The sequence below is a fragment of the Mauremys reevesii genome, linkage group 23, assembly GCF_016161935.1.
Source record: "Mauremys reevesii isolate NIE-2019 linkage group 23, ASM1616193v1, whole genome shotgun sequence".
NCBI classification, from domain to species: domain Eukaryota; kingdom Metazoa; phylum Chordata; order Testudines; family Geoemydidae; genus Mauremys; species Mauremys reevesii.
In genome coordinates this window covers 18,045,545-18,060,232 of record NC_052645.1, presented here as the reverse complement: position 1 = coordinate 18,060,232, position 14,688 = coordinate 18,045,545, and the positions used below count along the sequence as shown (strand labels likewise).

The 14,688-nt window shown below is 62.3% G+C and overlaps 1 protein-coding gene across 6 annotated transcripts in view; it reads right to left on the bottom strand.

Annotated features, from left to right (window-relative positions):
* COL16A1 (collagen type XVI alpha 1 chain) overlaps positions 1-14,688 on the bottom strand; it is a 148,130-nt gene that overhangs the window by 41,520 nt on the left and 91,922 nt on the right. For all 6 annotated transcript variants that reach the window (XM_039511464.1, XM_039511465.1, XM_039511467.1 and 3 more), the window contains exons 9-21: positions 10,243-10,293; positions 8,594-8,629; positions 6,744-6,770; positions 6,408-6,470; positions 5,737-5,778; positions 5,559-5,603; positions 4,653-4,688; positions 4,093-4,155; positions 3,174-3,218; positions 2,980-3,075; positions 2,624-2,662; positions 1,536-1,580; positions 311-346 (exon numbers count right to left, since the gene is read on the bottom strand). In XM_039511464.1, coding sequence (XP_039367398.1) covers positions 311-346; positions 1,536-1,580; positions 2,624-2,662; positions 2,980-3,075; positions 3,174-3,218; positions 4,093-4,155; positions 4,653-4,688; positions 5,559-5,603; positions 5,737-5,778; positions 6,408-6,470; positions 6,744-6,770; positions 8,594-8,629; positions 10,243-10,293 — 624 coding nt within the window. The remainder of the gene's footprint in view (positions 1-310; positions 347-1,535; positions 1,581-2,623; positions 2,663-2,979; positions 3,076-3,173; positions 3,219-4,092; positions 4,156-4,652; positions 4,689-5,558; positions 5,604-5,736; positions 5,779-6,407; positions 6,471-6,743; positions 6,771-8,593; positions 8,630-10,242; positions 10,294-14,688) is intronic.

Below are 14,688 nucleotides of genomic sequence, written 5' to 3'. Positions count from 1 at the left end.
CCAGAGCAGGGTTGGAGGCTGGGGCAGAGAGTCAGGCTTTGAGGGGTCTTTCTGGGCTCAGGGCTGAATGGGAGGCTCTTGAGTTCCTGGTCCTTCCTGCTGCCTGCATCCACTTCATCTCGCCCTCCTTTCCCCAGCAAGGGCCTGGAGCCGGGAGGCAGCTCCGTGGAAAGTCTCCTGCTTCTCAGCTTCCCCGAGCAGGCAGCTGTGAGGAGGCCCCACCTTGACCCCAGAGGCCTGCCTCGTCTGCAGAGCCCCATGGTGCACAGAACAGAGCACGCCCAGCGCCAGGCCCCCACGTGGTACCCACCTTGTCTCCCTTCAGGCCTGGGACCCCTGGCTTGCCCTGTGCGGGGAGGGAAGATGCTGGTTAGCTTAGGCTGAGCAAACCCAGTCCCAAGGCCTGGGCTGCAGTGGGACAGAGGGCAGCAGCCAGACCCTGCCCCGGATCAGCCCAGCAATCCTGACCCACAGCCCCCTGCTATCCCAGCCCTGGGCTCACCCCACCACAGCTCTGCTGGTGCCCCTCAGTCCTGACCCACAGCCCATGCTCTCCAGCCCTGGGCTCACCCCACCCCCTCCCCAGCCAGTGCCCCTCAGTCCTGACCCACAGACCCCTGCTACAGCCCTGGGCTCACCCCACCACAGCTCTGCTGGTGCCCCTCAGTCCTGACCCACAGCCCATGCTCTCCAGCCCTGGGCTCACCCCACCCCCTCCCCAGCCAGTGCCCCTCAGGCCTGACCCACAGCCCCCTGCTAACCCAGCCCTGGGCTCACCCCACCACAGCTCTGCTGGTGCCCCTCAGTCCTGACCCACAGCCCCCTGCTCTCCAGCCCTGGGCTCACCCCACCCCCTCCCCAGCCAGTGCCCCTCAGTCCTGACCCACAGCCCCCTGCTATCCCAGCCCTGGGCTCACCCCACCCACTCCTCAGCCAGGGTCTCAATCCTGACACGCAGCCCTGGGCTCCCCACACCCAGCTCTGCCAGTGCCCCTCGCTCCTGACCGGCAGCACTCCGTTGTTTCACCCTGAGCCCCCCAACCCACCCCCAATGCACTTCCCTCCTATGCCGCAAACCTGCGTCCTCTCCACACGGCTCTGCTGATGCCCCTCACTCCTGACCTGCACTCCCTCTCCTTGCCAGAGCGGTGCTGGGCCGGCCCCGAGCAGAGCACCCCCCGGTGACACACAGGAACGTGTGCGGAACAGGTGACCCCCAGAGGGGGCCCGGGCTGGGGTGAGACGTTCCAGCCTTCCAGGCCTAGCAGCTAAACTTGAACCCAGCTCTCCAGAGGAGAGGCCAGGGTGTGAGCAACAAGGCTCCCGCCAGGGCGTCACCAGCCCCGTGTCTCACAGCCAGGGAAGGCCACAGCCGTGGGGCCTCTGCACCCACACAGGCTCTCTCACCCCCCAGCCTTGGGCTGGGCTCACAGCCCATTTCTGCTTTCCCCACCCAGCTGGGGCAGGCAGCCACACACCGCCCCCCAGCCCGCCAATGCCCACCCCACCTCCATAGAGAGGAGCCTGCTACTTACGGGCTTCCCGGTTGAACCTCCCGGTCCAGGAGATCCGGAGTTACCCTAGAAACAGGCCACCAGAGAAACAAACAAACTGAGCCCGGGACGGGTCTGACACCAGTGAGCACGGGAGAAATGGGCTTTGTCCGATGGGACCAGGGTCCTGGGCTCTGCCCAAGAGAGGTGTCGATACCCCTGGATCCTGCCCTATCCCCTGAGAGTCCAGCCCCAGGGCCCCTGTCCACAGTCCAGCCCCAGGCCCCCTACCCACATTCCTGCCCCGGGCCCCCTACCTACAGCCCTGCCCTGCCCCAGACCCCCTGCCCGAAGCCCTGCCCTGTGCACACTAGACAAGCCCTGGTGTTGATCAAAGTGAAGAACGAGCTCATTACGCTACATATATCACCAAGCCCCCGCACGCCTTCTGGCGTCACCATGGAGACGTGCCAATCACAGCCTGGCGGTGGAGCAGGAGCCTCAGGCTCATTTGAGGACAGGGAGCAGTGATGGGCAGCAAGGTTCCCTGGAGAGGAGCCAGAATCCAACTTCCACCCCATCAGCAATCGCCCCGGGACCCCAGAAGCCCTGCCTAACCCCGAGGGGACACCCCAGAGCATCGGCCAAACCAGCTGCCCAGTTACTCCGGAAACAGCCCTTTCCCCCGTGGCAGGATGGGGATGGATCCATTGCGCAGCATCACATGCACTGCCAGGAGACCCCCCCGACCTAATGCAGGCAAAGGCCTGAGCCACCGAGCTCCACAGGGAACGTCCTGCCCAGCCAGGCTCGTGCACTGGGACAGCGAGAAGAGGCGCGGCCTGAGCGATAAACCTGCCTCCACTGGGCCTCTCGGACAGACAACAATCCCTGTCAGAAGCACGTCCGACAGGTCTCTGCAGGGACATGGCGGGCGGGGGGGAGGAACAGGCAGCAAGGTCGACGTTTTAAACCAGAGATGGGCCCCGCTCAGGCCGACTCTCCTGAGCTGGGAGGAGGTCAGAGGCGGCTCCAGACTTAGCAGCTGTGGCTGTCTGGAGTTCAGGCTCATGGCCGTGTCAGACCTGACCCCATGGGCAGCCTGGGTCACTAGATGCAGCTGCACTTACTTTTTCTCCTTTAGGACCTGGAGGGCCACCGGGGTCACCCTGAAATTAACGAGAGAGAGAGCGGTCAGCACGTTGTCTCCCAGATGGAGCTGGCACACCCCACAGGAGCGGCCTGGCCTCCCCGCGACCCGCTGAGCGGAGCGTCCGCAAGGCACTGAGACGCCCTCAGCTACCAAATCCAAACAGCTTGTCCATACGGTGAGAGAACGGCCTGAAATTCCACGCAGCCCGTTGACCGACAGGATTGCTGAGGCCCAGCTCACTCTTCCAAGCGGCCAGCAGCCGTGAACAGCAGACATGCACGCCCAAGGAGGGGCGCTAGGAAGCGAGGAGAAGCAATGGAACCAAATCCTTACCGTTTTCCCTGGCAGTCCTATCCCTGGAGGACCTGGTGACCCCGGGGGGCCTGGTTCACCGGCTAACCCCTCGGGTCCAACGAGCCCTGGATCACCCTAAAACACAAACATGGCTGTGAGCCTGGCTTCTCCATCGGCACAGCCTTCAAATCCCCAGTCACAATTCCCCCCACCCTGAGCCTGCAGGACGGTACCTTCTGTCCCTTCGGCCCCACCACACAGATCTCTCCAGGCCGGCCCTAGCAGGAGAAGGAAAGCAGGGTTAGAACATTGTAAGCTCTTTGGGCACCATCTTTCTCTGCTGTTTGTACAGCACCTTGCACAATAGGGCCGTGGCTGGGACTCCTAGGTGCTACCATAATACACCTCATCAATAATCACAACAACGGGCTCCCAAAAGGTTTCCCACGGGCACCGAGCAGTGCACGGCCCTGGCACAGATCACAGCCTGCAGCTGTCTTGGTCCATTGCGTTAAAAAATACAGGTTGATCCATTTTCTAGGATGTCTGCGGATCCCAGAGAAATGCATCAAGCTGATCCTAAAAGGAAGAAGGAGCCATTGTATCCGCCCACATTTACACAGCACCCGCTACGCTGAGGGATCGCAAACCTCTTTGCCATATCGCATAAGGATCACTTGGCCACTCGTGGAAGGCAGCCACCTCTGGGGTGGACCGTGGCATCTGTCTTGCAGCACCCAGCAACACCGCTCGGCAGTGTGGAACGGGACATGAAGAATCCCTCCCGCAGCTGAGACGACAGGGAATTTAGGGAGGTGGAATATGACTAGGCAGCTGGGAATTTGTGGAATTTTGATTGAACACAGGCACTCAGGGCTGCAGATTCTCCTCTGCAGGGAGCGCCCTTTTGTGCCTGAGCTCAGTAATGACTCAGCGACTCATTCGAGCCCTGCGGCATTGCTGGGTTGGGACATCGTCACCAGCTAGAACAGGGAGCGGATGCAACGGAGACGGTAGGAATCTGAACGTCTCTCCAAGGCTAACAGGGAACTGGGATACCACAAGGAAGCTCCTGGGAAAGCTGGATCCTGCAGCCCCCGGGCAGATTGTATAAAAGGGGAGAGGGGACACACGTGGCAATGAACGACTTACGTCGCGCCCCGGCTTCCCGGGATTCCCTTGGACTCCTCCATCTCCCTTCTCGCCTTTCTGCCCCTGGAGAAGCAAACCAGAAAACCGCCCATCAGAGGAGAACCCAGTGCCCCGGCTGTCCCCACTCCTAAGACCCCAGAGCTGCCTCTGCCCCACCACCACCTGTAACGGCTCCAGCCTCTTCTCACCCGCACCGGGAGATGGCAGCCTCCAGGCCCCTCAGGGCCAAGCTCACGGAAAGCACCGCTAAGCATCCCTGTTCCCTCCCCCACGGCGCCCTCCCTGCCCCGCTCCCCCAGATCCAGACCTTGCTTTTCCCAACCCCTTTTCGCCTCCTGGGCTCCTCTCCCACGCAGGAGGAGATGCCTCCCTGCACAGACGAGCTACCCCTGCAAAGCGGGGAGAAGCCTCCACCGGGCCCTTCCCCTCCTGGGCTCCTCTCCCACGCAGGAGGAGATGCCTCCCTGCACAGACGAGCTACCCCTGCAAAGCGGGGAGAAGCCTCCACCGGGCCCTTCCCCTCCTGGGCTCTTGCCCTGCAGACTGGGAGAGCGAGTTACCTTCTGCCCATCAGCACCGGTCGCTCCTGCTAGGCCCTGTTTGCAACAGAAACAAGGTGGTTAACCCGCTTGGCCATTAACGCCCAGCTCCGTGCAGGATTCACTTTGCAGCAGCGCACTCAGTGATGCGCCCCCTGGGTGCACAGAGAGTTTCACCACAGCCCCCTGCACAGGATCTGGCTAATAAAGATTGAACTCCCACAAGATAAACTTGGCCACCGCAGAGCGCAGCGTCTGAGTGGCATTCAGTGGGATACGGGAGGATATTAAGCCTTGGCAGGGCTGAGAGCCGGGGGGGGGGGAGAGGGATCTCTCCTGCTGCAAAGGGAGGGAGCGTCACAAGGACCTGGGGGTCAGAGCAGGAAGTAAAGGAGGTGCCAGACAAGCTGGTGGTGACGTTCAGGGTCAGATCCCAAGCTGGGGCTAACGGCCCAGCTCTGCACAAGTCAGTGGGAGCGGTGCTGGCTGGAGCTGGTTTATTGACTCCAATGAAGTTGCAAGCAGCATTTGGCCCAGTGCCATTTCTAGGAGCAGGGCCAGATCCTCGGCTGGCGTAAAAAATGGTGTCACTCCATTGGCGCTTTGCCCATTTACACCCACGGGGTCTACCACTGACTTTCAAGACCTCATCCAGGCCTAGGTGGCCTCAGTCAAGCCCGTAGGGGAAGCAGGCTCCCCCCAAACGGTGGCCGAGCCGGAGGCACTGCGCCCCTGGTAGGGCCGAGCGGTGGGCGCTGTGTGCAGTGGTGCTGCGGGGAGCCCATGGGCAGCGCGACAGAGAGAGGCCGCCAGGCACAATGCTGACCCTGTGTTGCCATGAGGGAGGAGAGATGGCACTGGGGGGGGGGGGGCAGCAGGGTGGGGGTGGAGTTTAAGGGGCCGACCGTGCAGACGAGCTTTACTCACCAGGTCTCCTCGCTCCCCCTTCTCTCCCTTCGGCCCCTCCGTGCACTTCGGAGAGAAAAGGAACACGGGGCGGGTCAGAGGAGGGTGGCGCAAGGCAGCGTGAGGTGCCAGGGGTGGCCAAGCCCCACGGGGGATGCCTCCCCCAGGGGCCTGCCCAGAAAGGAGAGCGGTGCCTCACCTGCAAGGGGCCGTCGGGGGAGCTCCGGATGCAGTCCGCGCCCTGCGGGAGGAAGGGAGACGCTCAGAGGGAGGAAGACGACGGGGCTGCCTGGGGCCGGGCTTGGGGCGGGGGGGGGCGCAGAAGGCAGAAACGGGCCCTGCACGGCCAGGAAATCCCTTCGCCACCGGCATGATAATGGGCCAAGCTTCCAGGCTTCGCGGCCTAGGCCCACCCCTGCCTGCAGCCCCCCTTGGCCGGTCGTGGGTGGAGGTTGGGCTTTCCCTCCCCTGCACCGGGAGAGCCCCCCCGCCCCAATCTCTGGAGCAGGCCCAGGCCCCGCGTTGGAGTCACATACAGACCAGCCTCATGCTGCTCACGCCACCAGCCCCTGGGCCACCCAGAGGGATTAATGGGTAGAGAGATGGGAACCGGGGCCATGGGAGTAAGGGCTGGGGGGGGCACAGGGTGGGGACCCAGAGCCATCCCATCCAGCCGTCCTGCACAGGAGAGCGTCACCAAGGCACCGGGCCCAGCCAGCCAGCACAGGAGGCACCCAGGGAAGTTCCCGACATGGCCGTGACGCAGGATTCCCAGTGTGCACGTGGCAGCCGTCTCCCCAGATGGGCCCGTCGCCCCCCCCAAGCTGGGCGGCTGCGTCTCCTCGTGCTGGGCACATCAACACCACTCACACGCTCGCCTCGCTCCCCCTTCGAGCCGGATGTCCCAGGGAGTCCGCGTTCTCCTTTGCCCCCCTGCAGGAGAGAGGGGGAGTCCCATGAGAGGCACCTGTGTTGCAGAGGGGAATACACGCCCCCCCGCAAGTGTACATGGCCCCAGACGCACACGGACGAACCCTCACCGCAGCATGTATGGACACACACGCAGACACATATGGACGAACACACGTGAATACCTCTGCACGCTCGTGCACTCACTACCAACTGCAAGCGGGTGATGCCGTGTGCCTTTGCACGAGCAGGGCGGAGCTGGGCTCTGTCTGTCAGTCAGGGCGAGGACAAACTTACCTTGGGGCCGGGGGGACCAAGCGTGACCTGCACAAACCAAAATGAAACTCATCAGTGCAACCTAGTCAGCTCTGCAGCTGAGCCACCCCCGTGAGGAGGAGGAGAAGAGGGGTGGGAGCAAATGGGTGGAAGGAGCGGGACAAGTCCCGTGTCCTTTTAAAATCATTCAGGGCGACAGTTCAGGTGGAGCTCTGGCTCCAACCTCGTCCCAGAAGCACAGGTGACCCCAAGGTGTCCAGGGCCACCCTGCCCGCACACGGAAAGGCTTGTGGTATCTGTCGCATGCCCCCTTCTGCCCCAGTTCAAATCCCCACTCCACTGGACTCCGGCTGCCGTGCTGGGGGCAGCAGATAAAGGGGACTAAGGAAAGACCCAGAACTGCTCTGGGTTTTGTTATCAGCCCCGTGTCCTCCATAAAATCCTACCGCCGGCTCACAGCGCCCACGCTGGCCTGTCACACAGGCATGGAGGGCGAATATCGAACAGCTGTGAGCTCTGAGCCCTCCTTCAGAGCCCCCTGTGCCCACGCGGCTGCTGCAGGAACCTTGCAAACATCTGGAAGCCGTCAGCGCTCTCCCCCGGCCCTCCCCTCCAGCTGTTCCAGGGGATGTCGGCCAGAGAGAACAGGAGGTGGGTGGGTTCTTTGGAGAAGGCAAAGGGGCCAGAGCGAGCTGAAGCTCCAGCCACCTGAGGAAGGTACGGTCAGGTCCCGGGGGAGCTCTTGGGGGGTGCATGGCAGGCTGGGTTCCAATGGAGCCAGATGCTGCCGGGAAGAATGAAATTCGGTCCGGTTTTGGGGCTGCATCTTCCAAAGCGAAGCTGTGACTCCGCAGAGGCTGGGAGCCAATGGGGAGCGAGGGATCCGAGGAGCCAGCCCTGCCCCCTCTCAGCCCCACTGGTGGGAGACGGGCCAGAGCCCTCCTAGCCTGGAGCCTCCATCCCCACCCACGCTCCTCCGGCAGGCCAGCCTGCAGCACTATGAACGAGACAGGCCTGCTCCAAGCCCTGCCTCTGTGCCCTGTGCCTCAGGTCACCCCTCGGAGGGTCCTTCCTGGGCCCTGTTCTCCGGCCACCAGCCTAGAGACGTCAACCCCTTGGCAGCAACACCAGCCCTGCAGCTACCAGCCTGTTGAGCGGCTGTGACCGGGCCTTCCCTTCCACGCTGAGGGGGTCTGTGCGGGGGTGGCTCAGCTACAATGCATGGGCTGCTTTTCTCTGCTGTGGAGGCCCGGCAGGCTGGGGTATCCTGGGGAGGAGCTTTGCACACACACTAATCCTGCTGGGTCCTGGGCGGGTGGCACCAGGGCTCTCACACGGAGAAGCAGAGCTGTAACTCAGCCAGAGCGGCGCTGTAGGCCGGTATCCGTCCGTTGGCTCTCAGCATTCAGGGCAGCTCGGCCCTGGCTGGGGCAGATTTTGTGTTACTCGGAAATGTACAGAATTCAGCGGGCGGCGTGCTGCCGTCTTACCTGTCCCTAGGGCGGCAAAATGCCACCAAAGTCACAGCTCTGTGCTCTCCCCGGAGAGGAGCACCTGGCACTGGGACAGACCCAGCTGCAATATGCAGGTGGGCACCTGAGCCATGGAGAGGCTAAGTGACTTGACCAAGGTCATACAGGGAGTCTGTGGCCGAACAGGGAACTGAACCGGGGTCTCTTAAGTCCTAGGCTAGTGCCCTACACCCTGGGCCATGCTTCCTGTCTCCAAAACTATAGTGTGGGGGTGGGTGAGAGAGAGCGCACGCTCCTCTTGCCACTAGACACTGTGAGACAGCTGCCACTGAAACGCCCCCGCCACCCGAGCCCAAAGCCCATCGGAAAGCTCCAAGAAGCAGCAGGCCCTTGACTTACGTTGGCGTGTGGGGCTCTCTGGGGGCAGGGTGGGCACTGCAAGAGAAGAAGAGATGACACCAGCAGTCAGGAAGCAGGAGAAACCATTCCGAACCACGACAGGGACTTTTACCAGAGGTGGGTTGAGGTGGGCCGACCCCGCTAGCAACCTGGGAAGGCGTCCTGCAAATACCGCCTCTCACCAAGGGCTGACGTCCCGCCCCCGCCCCCTTGCCGCACTTAGCTGCGCTCTCCGTGGCATCAGCCGGTCTAAAACCTGCCCGCCCTGGATCTGTTTGGAGACCAGCACCCAGACCGCTCCCCACAGGGCTGTTGTGGGTGTCCAGGTCAAACAGGCCCCCAGCCCCGATCCCACGCGGTGGTGGGATCTGCCACTGCTGCCAGCCAGGGCGACTCAGGAAAAGCAGCACCGTGGGGATAGATAGAATCTCCTATTTCCTCTCCTGGCTGGCGAGGATCCGGGAGCTGCCAGCCCAGGCCCCACAAGGGGGTTGTACATGTGGGTTTGTGGCTCCCCACATGTTCCTTCAGCCAAACCAGTGGCTGCAAAATGCTCCCTCTGGGCTGGCCAGCTCCTGCCGGGAAGCAGCTGGTTCTAAGCCAGGCAGACACTGGCAGCGGAGGTCCCTGGTCCCAGCCCGCTCAGAGCCCAGCCCAGCCGGAGTCTCCTTCTCAGTTCTCACTCGGACGGGCGCCGGTGGGCAGGCAGCGAGGAGAACAGGTCAGAGCTCATCACAGACGTCCCCTGCAGGGGATCGACCCAGAGAGGAAAGAGGTGTGAAAATAAACCAGGCTGCCTGTTCCCCTTCTTTCCAGCTGAGGAGCTAATGCCGGGAGGAAGGGGGGATGCGCCAGTTCTAGTGGCTGCAGCCGCGTCTCTAACACAGATGTATTGGTGCTGCTTCTCCACCAGCGTTTCCAAGGCCTAAGGGGCTGGAGTAACACAGCCTGGGGCCCGCTCCCGGGGCCCCCATTCTCCTCCCGCTCACCAGTGCAGTTACTCCTGAGCTGGCATATGCTGCGTATGCCCAAGGACGGCCCTGGCTGGAGCGCCAGGATCCCCTCTTGCGGATGTGCTTGCTCGTTCCAGCCAATGCTCAGGGGATGCTGGAACAAGGAGGTGCTGAGATGCTGCTGGGCTCCCTCCAAGAGGAGCTTAGACTAAGCGCGGTGAATCCGGACAGACTGGGGGTTGATTTAGCGTGTAGCCTTGGCAGCGAGAGATGAGGCCAGAGGGCAGTGGGAGGGCAATGGAGCAAGACACGTCCACCCCCCGTCCAGAGCACTCAGGGCTTCCCTCCGTCCAGGCCCGGCTGAGGAAACGAGCCCTTGGGTGCCAAGAAAAGGCAGGGAGGCGAGGCAACTCCCGATGCAGGGCTGTGGGCCAGGCCTCGTGGCTAGGAGGAGCCGCACTGTGGGGCTGGCAACCACCTGGCTAGCCCTGGAGATCAAGGTGTTCGGTGTGCATGAGACGAGACCATCTCGTGGCAACCGGGAGGGTGACTATTAGGGAGCCGGTGGGGGGGTCAGTCTGGGAGCAGCTGCCCAGGGGCTGCAAAACTGGATGGATCCCAGCAGGATTTCACCTCAGCCCACCCTGGCCAGACAGCAGGACCCACCCAGCCCCCTGAACGCCCCCAGCACCTCACCTTTCCTTCTGGCTGGCTCTCCACGCCGACCTGCCCAGATGCCTTCGCCTCCTGGGGAGAGAGCAAAGCAATGGGTGCATGATAGAGCCTCCTTCCTCCCACGCTCCCTGCCTCCCGCTGGTGGGAAGCCAGGATCAAGCTCCTTTCAAGGCCCCCGCTTAAGGGCAGCTGCTGGGCTTCGTCAGCACGTCCCCTGGCACAAGAGCGAGGCCCCGTCTGGCACAAAGGAAATGGCCACCTTGCCAGGTAACTCAGCGTCCTGCCGCGCCTGCAGACGTGGAAGGAGAACGGGGGGGGGGGGGGCGGGCTCCTCGCTCAAATCTTGGAGGAGGATGCTAACAAAACCTGGCCCCGGCCTGCTGGTCTGGGGACAAGCCCTGAGCCCTGCTTCCGTCCAGGAGGGGATGGAGGCTCAGAGTCACAGCAAGAAAGAAGCTCCGGCAACGTCTGTTCGCTTGTGCAGTCCAAAGCCCTGTCTTGGCAATACAGATTCCCTGACCCTGCACCCCCGGCTCTGGCTGCCCCCCCACCCCAGCTCCAGTTGACGCCTACCCCCACGATGGGGCACTGACAGGGAACTGCTCGCTTGCACACCATGCCAGTGTTGACCGGGGCAGACAGCAGGGAGAGAGGAAAATGGCAGCACCCCATGCCCTGCCCTCCAGCCTCTGTACTGTAACCCAATCCTCCCGGGAGGCATCATCTCCAGACAATGGCATTCCTGGAAATGGATGCCAGGCAACATGGCACAGCAGCCACTGGGCACCGGGGCCAAGTGGGGGCAGTGCTGGATGGACCTGGGCATTATTTCACTGGCTTCTTTGTACTGAGCGCAGGTTACTGTCAGCTCCATCCAGACCCCTACGCCAGCCTCTTCTCCCCTCACACTGGGCTTTGCCACCAGAATTCAGCCATCCCCATGTCTGGCTGGAGAAAGCCGGGCCAGACGCTTGGACGGACCCTCGCGTGGGCAGACATCCCCTGTGTTTCCCTGCCAGCCCGTCTCTCTCCACCGGCTCTGCAGGAAACGGCCAAGGCCCAGAACATGCTGCTCCGCAGGAACAGACTCTGCACTTGTCTGCAGAGCGATGTTTTCCCCCCTCTTCCTTTTCACCGCTCCCTCCCTGGCTTCGGCCACTGCTCACCCTGCCAGCAGTGACGCTGCTCCGCCTGGAGGAGCTGCCCTAGCCCCCTCCTCTTCCCGAGTCGCCCTCCCCGAACCTGGTGGCCCCCTCGCTGCTAACTCTTCTGGACGGTGGGAAATGTGATGCAGGGTTTTCGGGGGGTGAATCGGTGCGGCTGTGTTCTGCTCAACGGGAGCGTGGGCGCTGTCTGTGGAACGTCAAGGAGGCCCCGGCGCGGGGAGAGGCCTGTCTGAAGCGCGAGGGACGGCGGGGCTGGAATTTACTGCTCGGACTGTTTGTATTTCGGAGCCCACCGCAGGCTGCAACGGGTTCTGCGTCCGGGGACGTTTGTCAGGGAATTAACGGCTGAGGGGTGTAATATGCCCCATACCTGAATGGGACGGTCACTCCGCCAGCCCTTTTCCCCACTCTGTGCCCATTCCTGCTTCACACCCAAATGCCCCAGGCTTAGGGATTCATGCCCAAATTTCCACCCCACAACATCTGCCCAACTTCCCTGCTCCCACCCAGAGCAGGTGTGTGTGTCCCTCTGGCGCCCCCCGGTGGAGGCAGGGCCACACATGGAAGTTGGTCCTCCCTCAGCCCCATCCCATTCGAGGCCCCATCCAGCCCTACGTTCCCATGAGCCTGCTCCAGCCGTTGGCAGCGACCCAGCCAGGGCCCGGCGCTCCCTGCACTGTGTGCCACTCAGCCGTGGGACAGAGCAGAGGTGCCCTGTCTGGGAGCGTTCCCAGGCCCAGACTTGTCCATTTGCATCTCCTCCGTCTGCTCAGCCGCCTGGCGCTAATTCCAGACTTACTTCCCTGAGCTGGGTTATGGGGGGGAAAATACCATTTTCCAGCTGTCTCAGTAGGTCAGGCCTTGAAGCCAGCGTTACAAAAAGCAGCAAGTTAGACACCGACCTCCATCCTTCCTCTGCCTAATGGGTGGGGCAGGGCGCTGCCCAGACATGGGGAGCATCGGAGGCAGCTGGGAGCCGTGGCCTGTGACCCTAGCAGAGCCATGGGCAGATGGCACTCCGAGGCGATTCAAGGGACTGACACACATACTGATGGCATGGGCTGAAGCTCAGGGCCAGCCCCTCACCTGGTGTAAATCAGCCCAGCTCCAGGGACTGCAAGGAAGCTTTGCACCAGCTGGGGAATTGGCCCGTTAGACTTGCAGGAGTCGCGGTGCTGGATCAGACCATTGGTCCACCCAGGCCAATGTCTTTCCTCCACCACTGCTGGGGTCTCAGGTTCGAACAGGGGGAATTTCCCCTGCAACGCGCACACACCCTTCCACAAAGCACGTCAGCTGTGGCCCATTCAGCCCTCTGCCTCCCAGCCCATACCAGTGCGATGGGGTGATGGTGGGGCTGGGACCCGGGGTTCTCATTTTGTTTTCATTTTCAGTCTCTGCAGCGCAGAGCCATCCCGTCTCCAAGCAGCACCCGGTCCTAACTCCCTCCGACACTGCTTTGCACGGGTGCCGCTCCGGATTCTGGGTGGAACAAGGAGGAACCAGGCCTGCTTCTCCCTTCCCAAGGCGAGGCAGGGGGCAGGGCAGGTGTGTTTCACTCAGATCCAGGCAAACCAGCAGCAGAGCTGGGCTGGAAAGCAGCTGGGCCGGGGCAAAAGCCAAAAGCTGGAAAAATGCGCCCGGTTAGAGACCAGGCGACCGGAGCAAACTCCTGCAGCACAGCCGCCTGCCCAGCGAGCGGTTGTAACCCGCACACCGGCTGGGTGGGGTGTTCTGGCCCAGCCAGTGCCACTGAGCTCACTTTGAGAGTTACCTGAGTCTGTTCTACAGCCTTCACTAAATGCAAGTTGTAGCTCATGCACTAGAGGCTCCTGCACTAAGCTCCCGAGGGCCCCAGTTCGATCCCGCCCACTGACAACCGGGGTCTGTCGGCATTACACAGTGACCTACACAAAAAGCTCCTGCGGGGTTCTGAATGCTTCAAGCCCCGTGAGTGCCTGCTCCCCGGCCCACACCGTACAGCGCTGGCGCCAGGGAATGATACGGACCCCGCAGCTGGCCACATGGGGCCAGAGCTCACGCTCCTGACTGTGTGAGCTGAGCTCCACACCCATCTTACATGGCGGCTGCGGTGCAGTTTCCTTTTGGGGCAGGGACTGTCTCTTTGTTCTGATTTTGTGCAGCGCCTGGTGCCGTGGGAAGGGCTCCTAGTGCTACTGCAATACAAAGAAATAAGAAGTGACTAGAGCAAGCTAAGAATGCCCCCCTCCCCACCCCAGTACTCTTACCCCTGTTTCCTCCACTGATCCCTGCTGGGAGACGCTGGGAATGGAGTAACTCTGAGTTCCTCACACAGCCCGTGCTCCTGCCCTGCTCCCTACAGCGCCCCCTGCCTGGAATAGGTGTGAGCTCCCCCACAGCCAGGATTCCTGCCCCGCTCCCTACAGCGCCCCCTGCTGGGAGAGGCTGGGACCAGAGCCATGTGGGGCTTTAGTCACGGCCAAGGCTCCAGCCTCGTGCACCGCAGCGCCCCCTGCTGGGAGGGGCTGAGATGATTTCAGCTCCACTGACGAGGTCAGATTTTCTATTGGCACGGTGGCTGCAGCTCCGTAAGTGGGTCAGGAGGCCAGGACGGCGAGTGCCAAGGGCACGTCCCTCGCCTGCCAATGTTCCCAACACATTTGTTACTAATTTAGGGATTGTTTCTGCCGACGGCGCCTACTGAGAAGTGACGTACATCAAAAGGCCCCTAATCCGAGCCGGACCCCTTTCATAGACGTGAGAACATTGGAGGAGCCCAACAAGCCACTGGGCCTGTCCCATCTCCCCCCTTCTACTGCCAGGCCAGGGAAAACTTTAGTCCGTGCTGTGGTTTACATCAGCCCCAGTCTGGTGATGCTCCCCTTGATTTCAACCCCGAAACCAGCCTCATGCAGGGGGGGAGGCAGGGCTTGGGTGGGGGGCAGGCAGGGCTTGAGCAAGCTGGGACACCAGCTCTACGCAGGGATGGGGGGGGGTAGGGCTCCAGGGAACAGCTTGGGCCAGCCACGGGCGGGGAGGGGAGCTCAGACTAGCCCCACGTGATGTCGCATTTTCCCTTTGGGAAATATGGGTCACCCTATGGTGCCCAGAAATCAATGCAATAGGGGCACCCCAGAGAGAGGGACCATCACCTCCCAGCTACCTGCCTGCTCTGCACCAGCTGCCCCCAGCAGCACTGGCTTTCCCTGCTGCCACGGGGCGTAGCACACTCTTGGCTCGCTGGCTACCAGCACCCAGCGCCTCTGCTTCCTCCTCTGCAGAGAGGATCAGGCGTTCTGGGGCATGGGCCTGTCCTGCC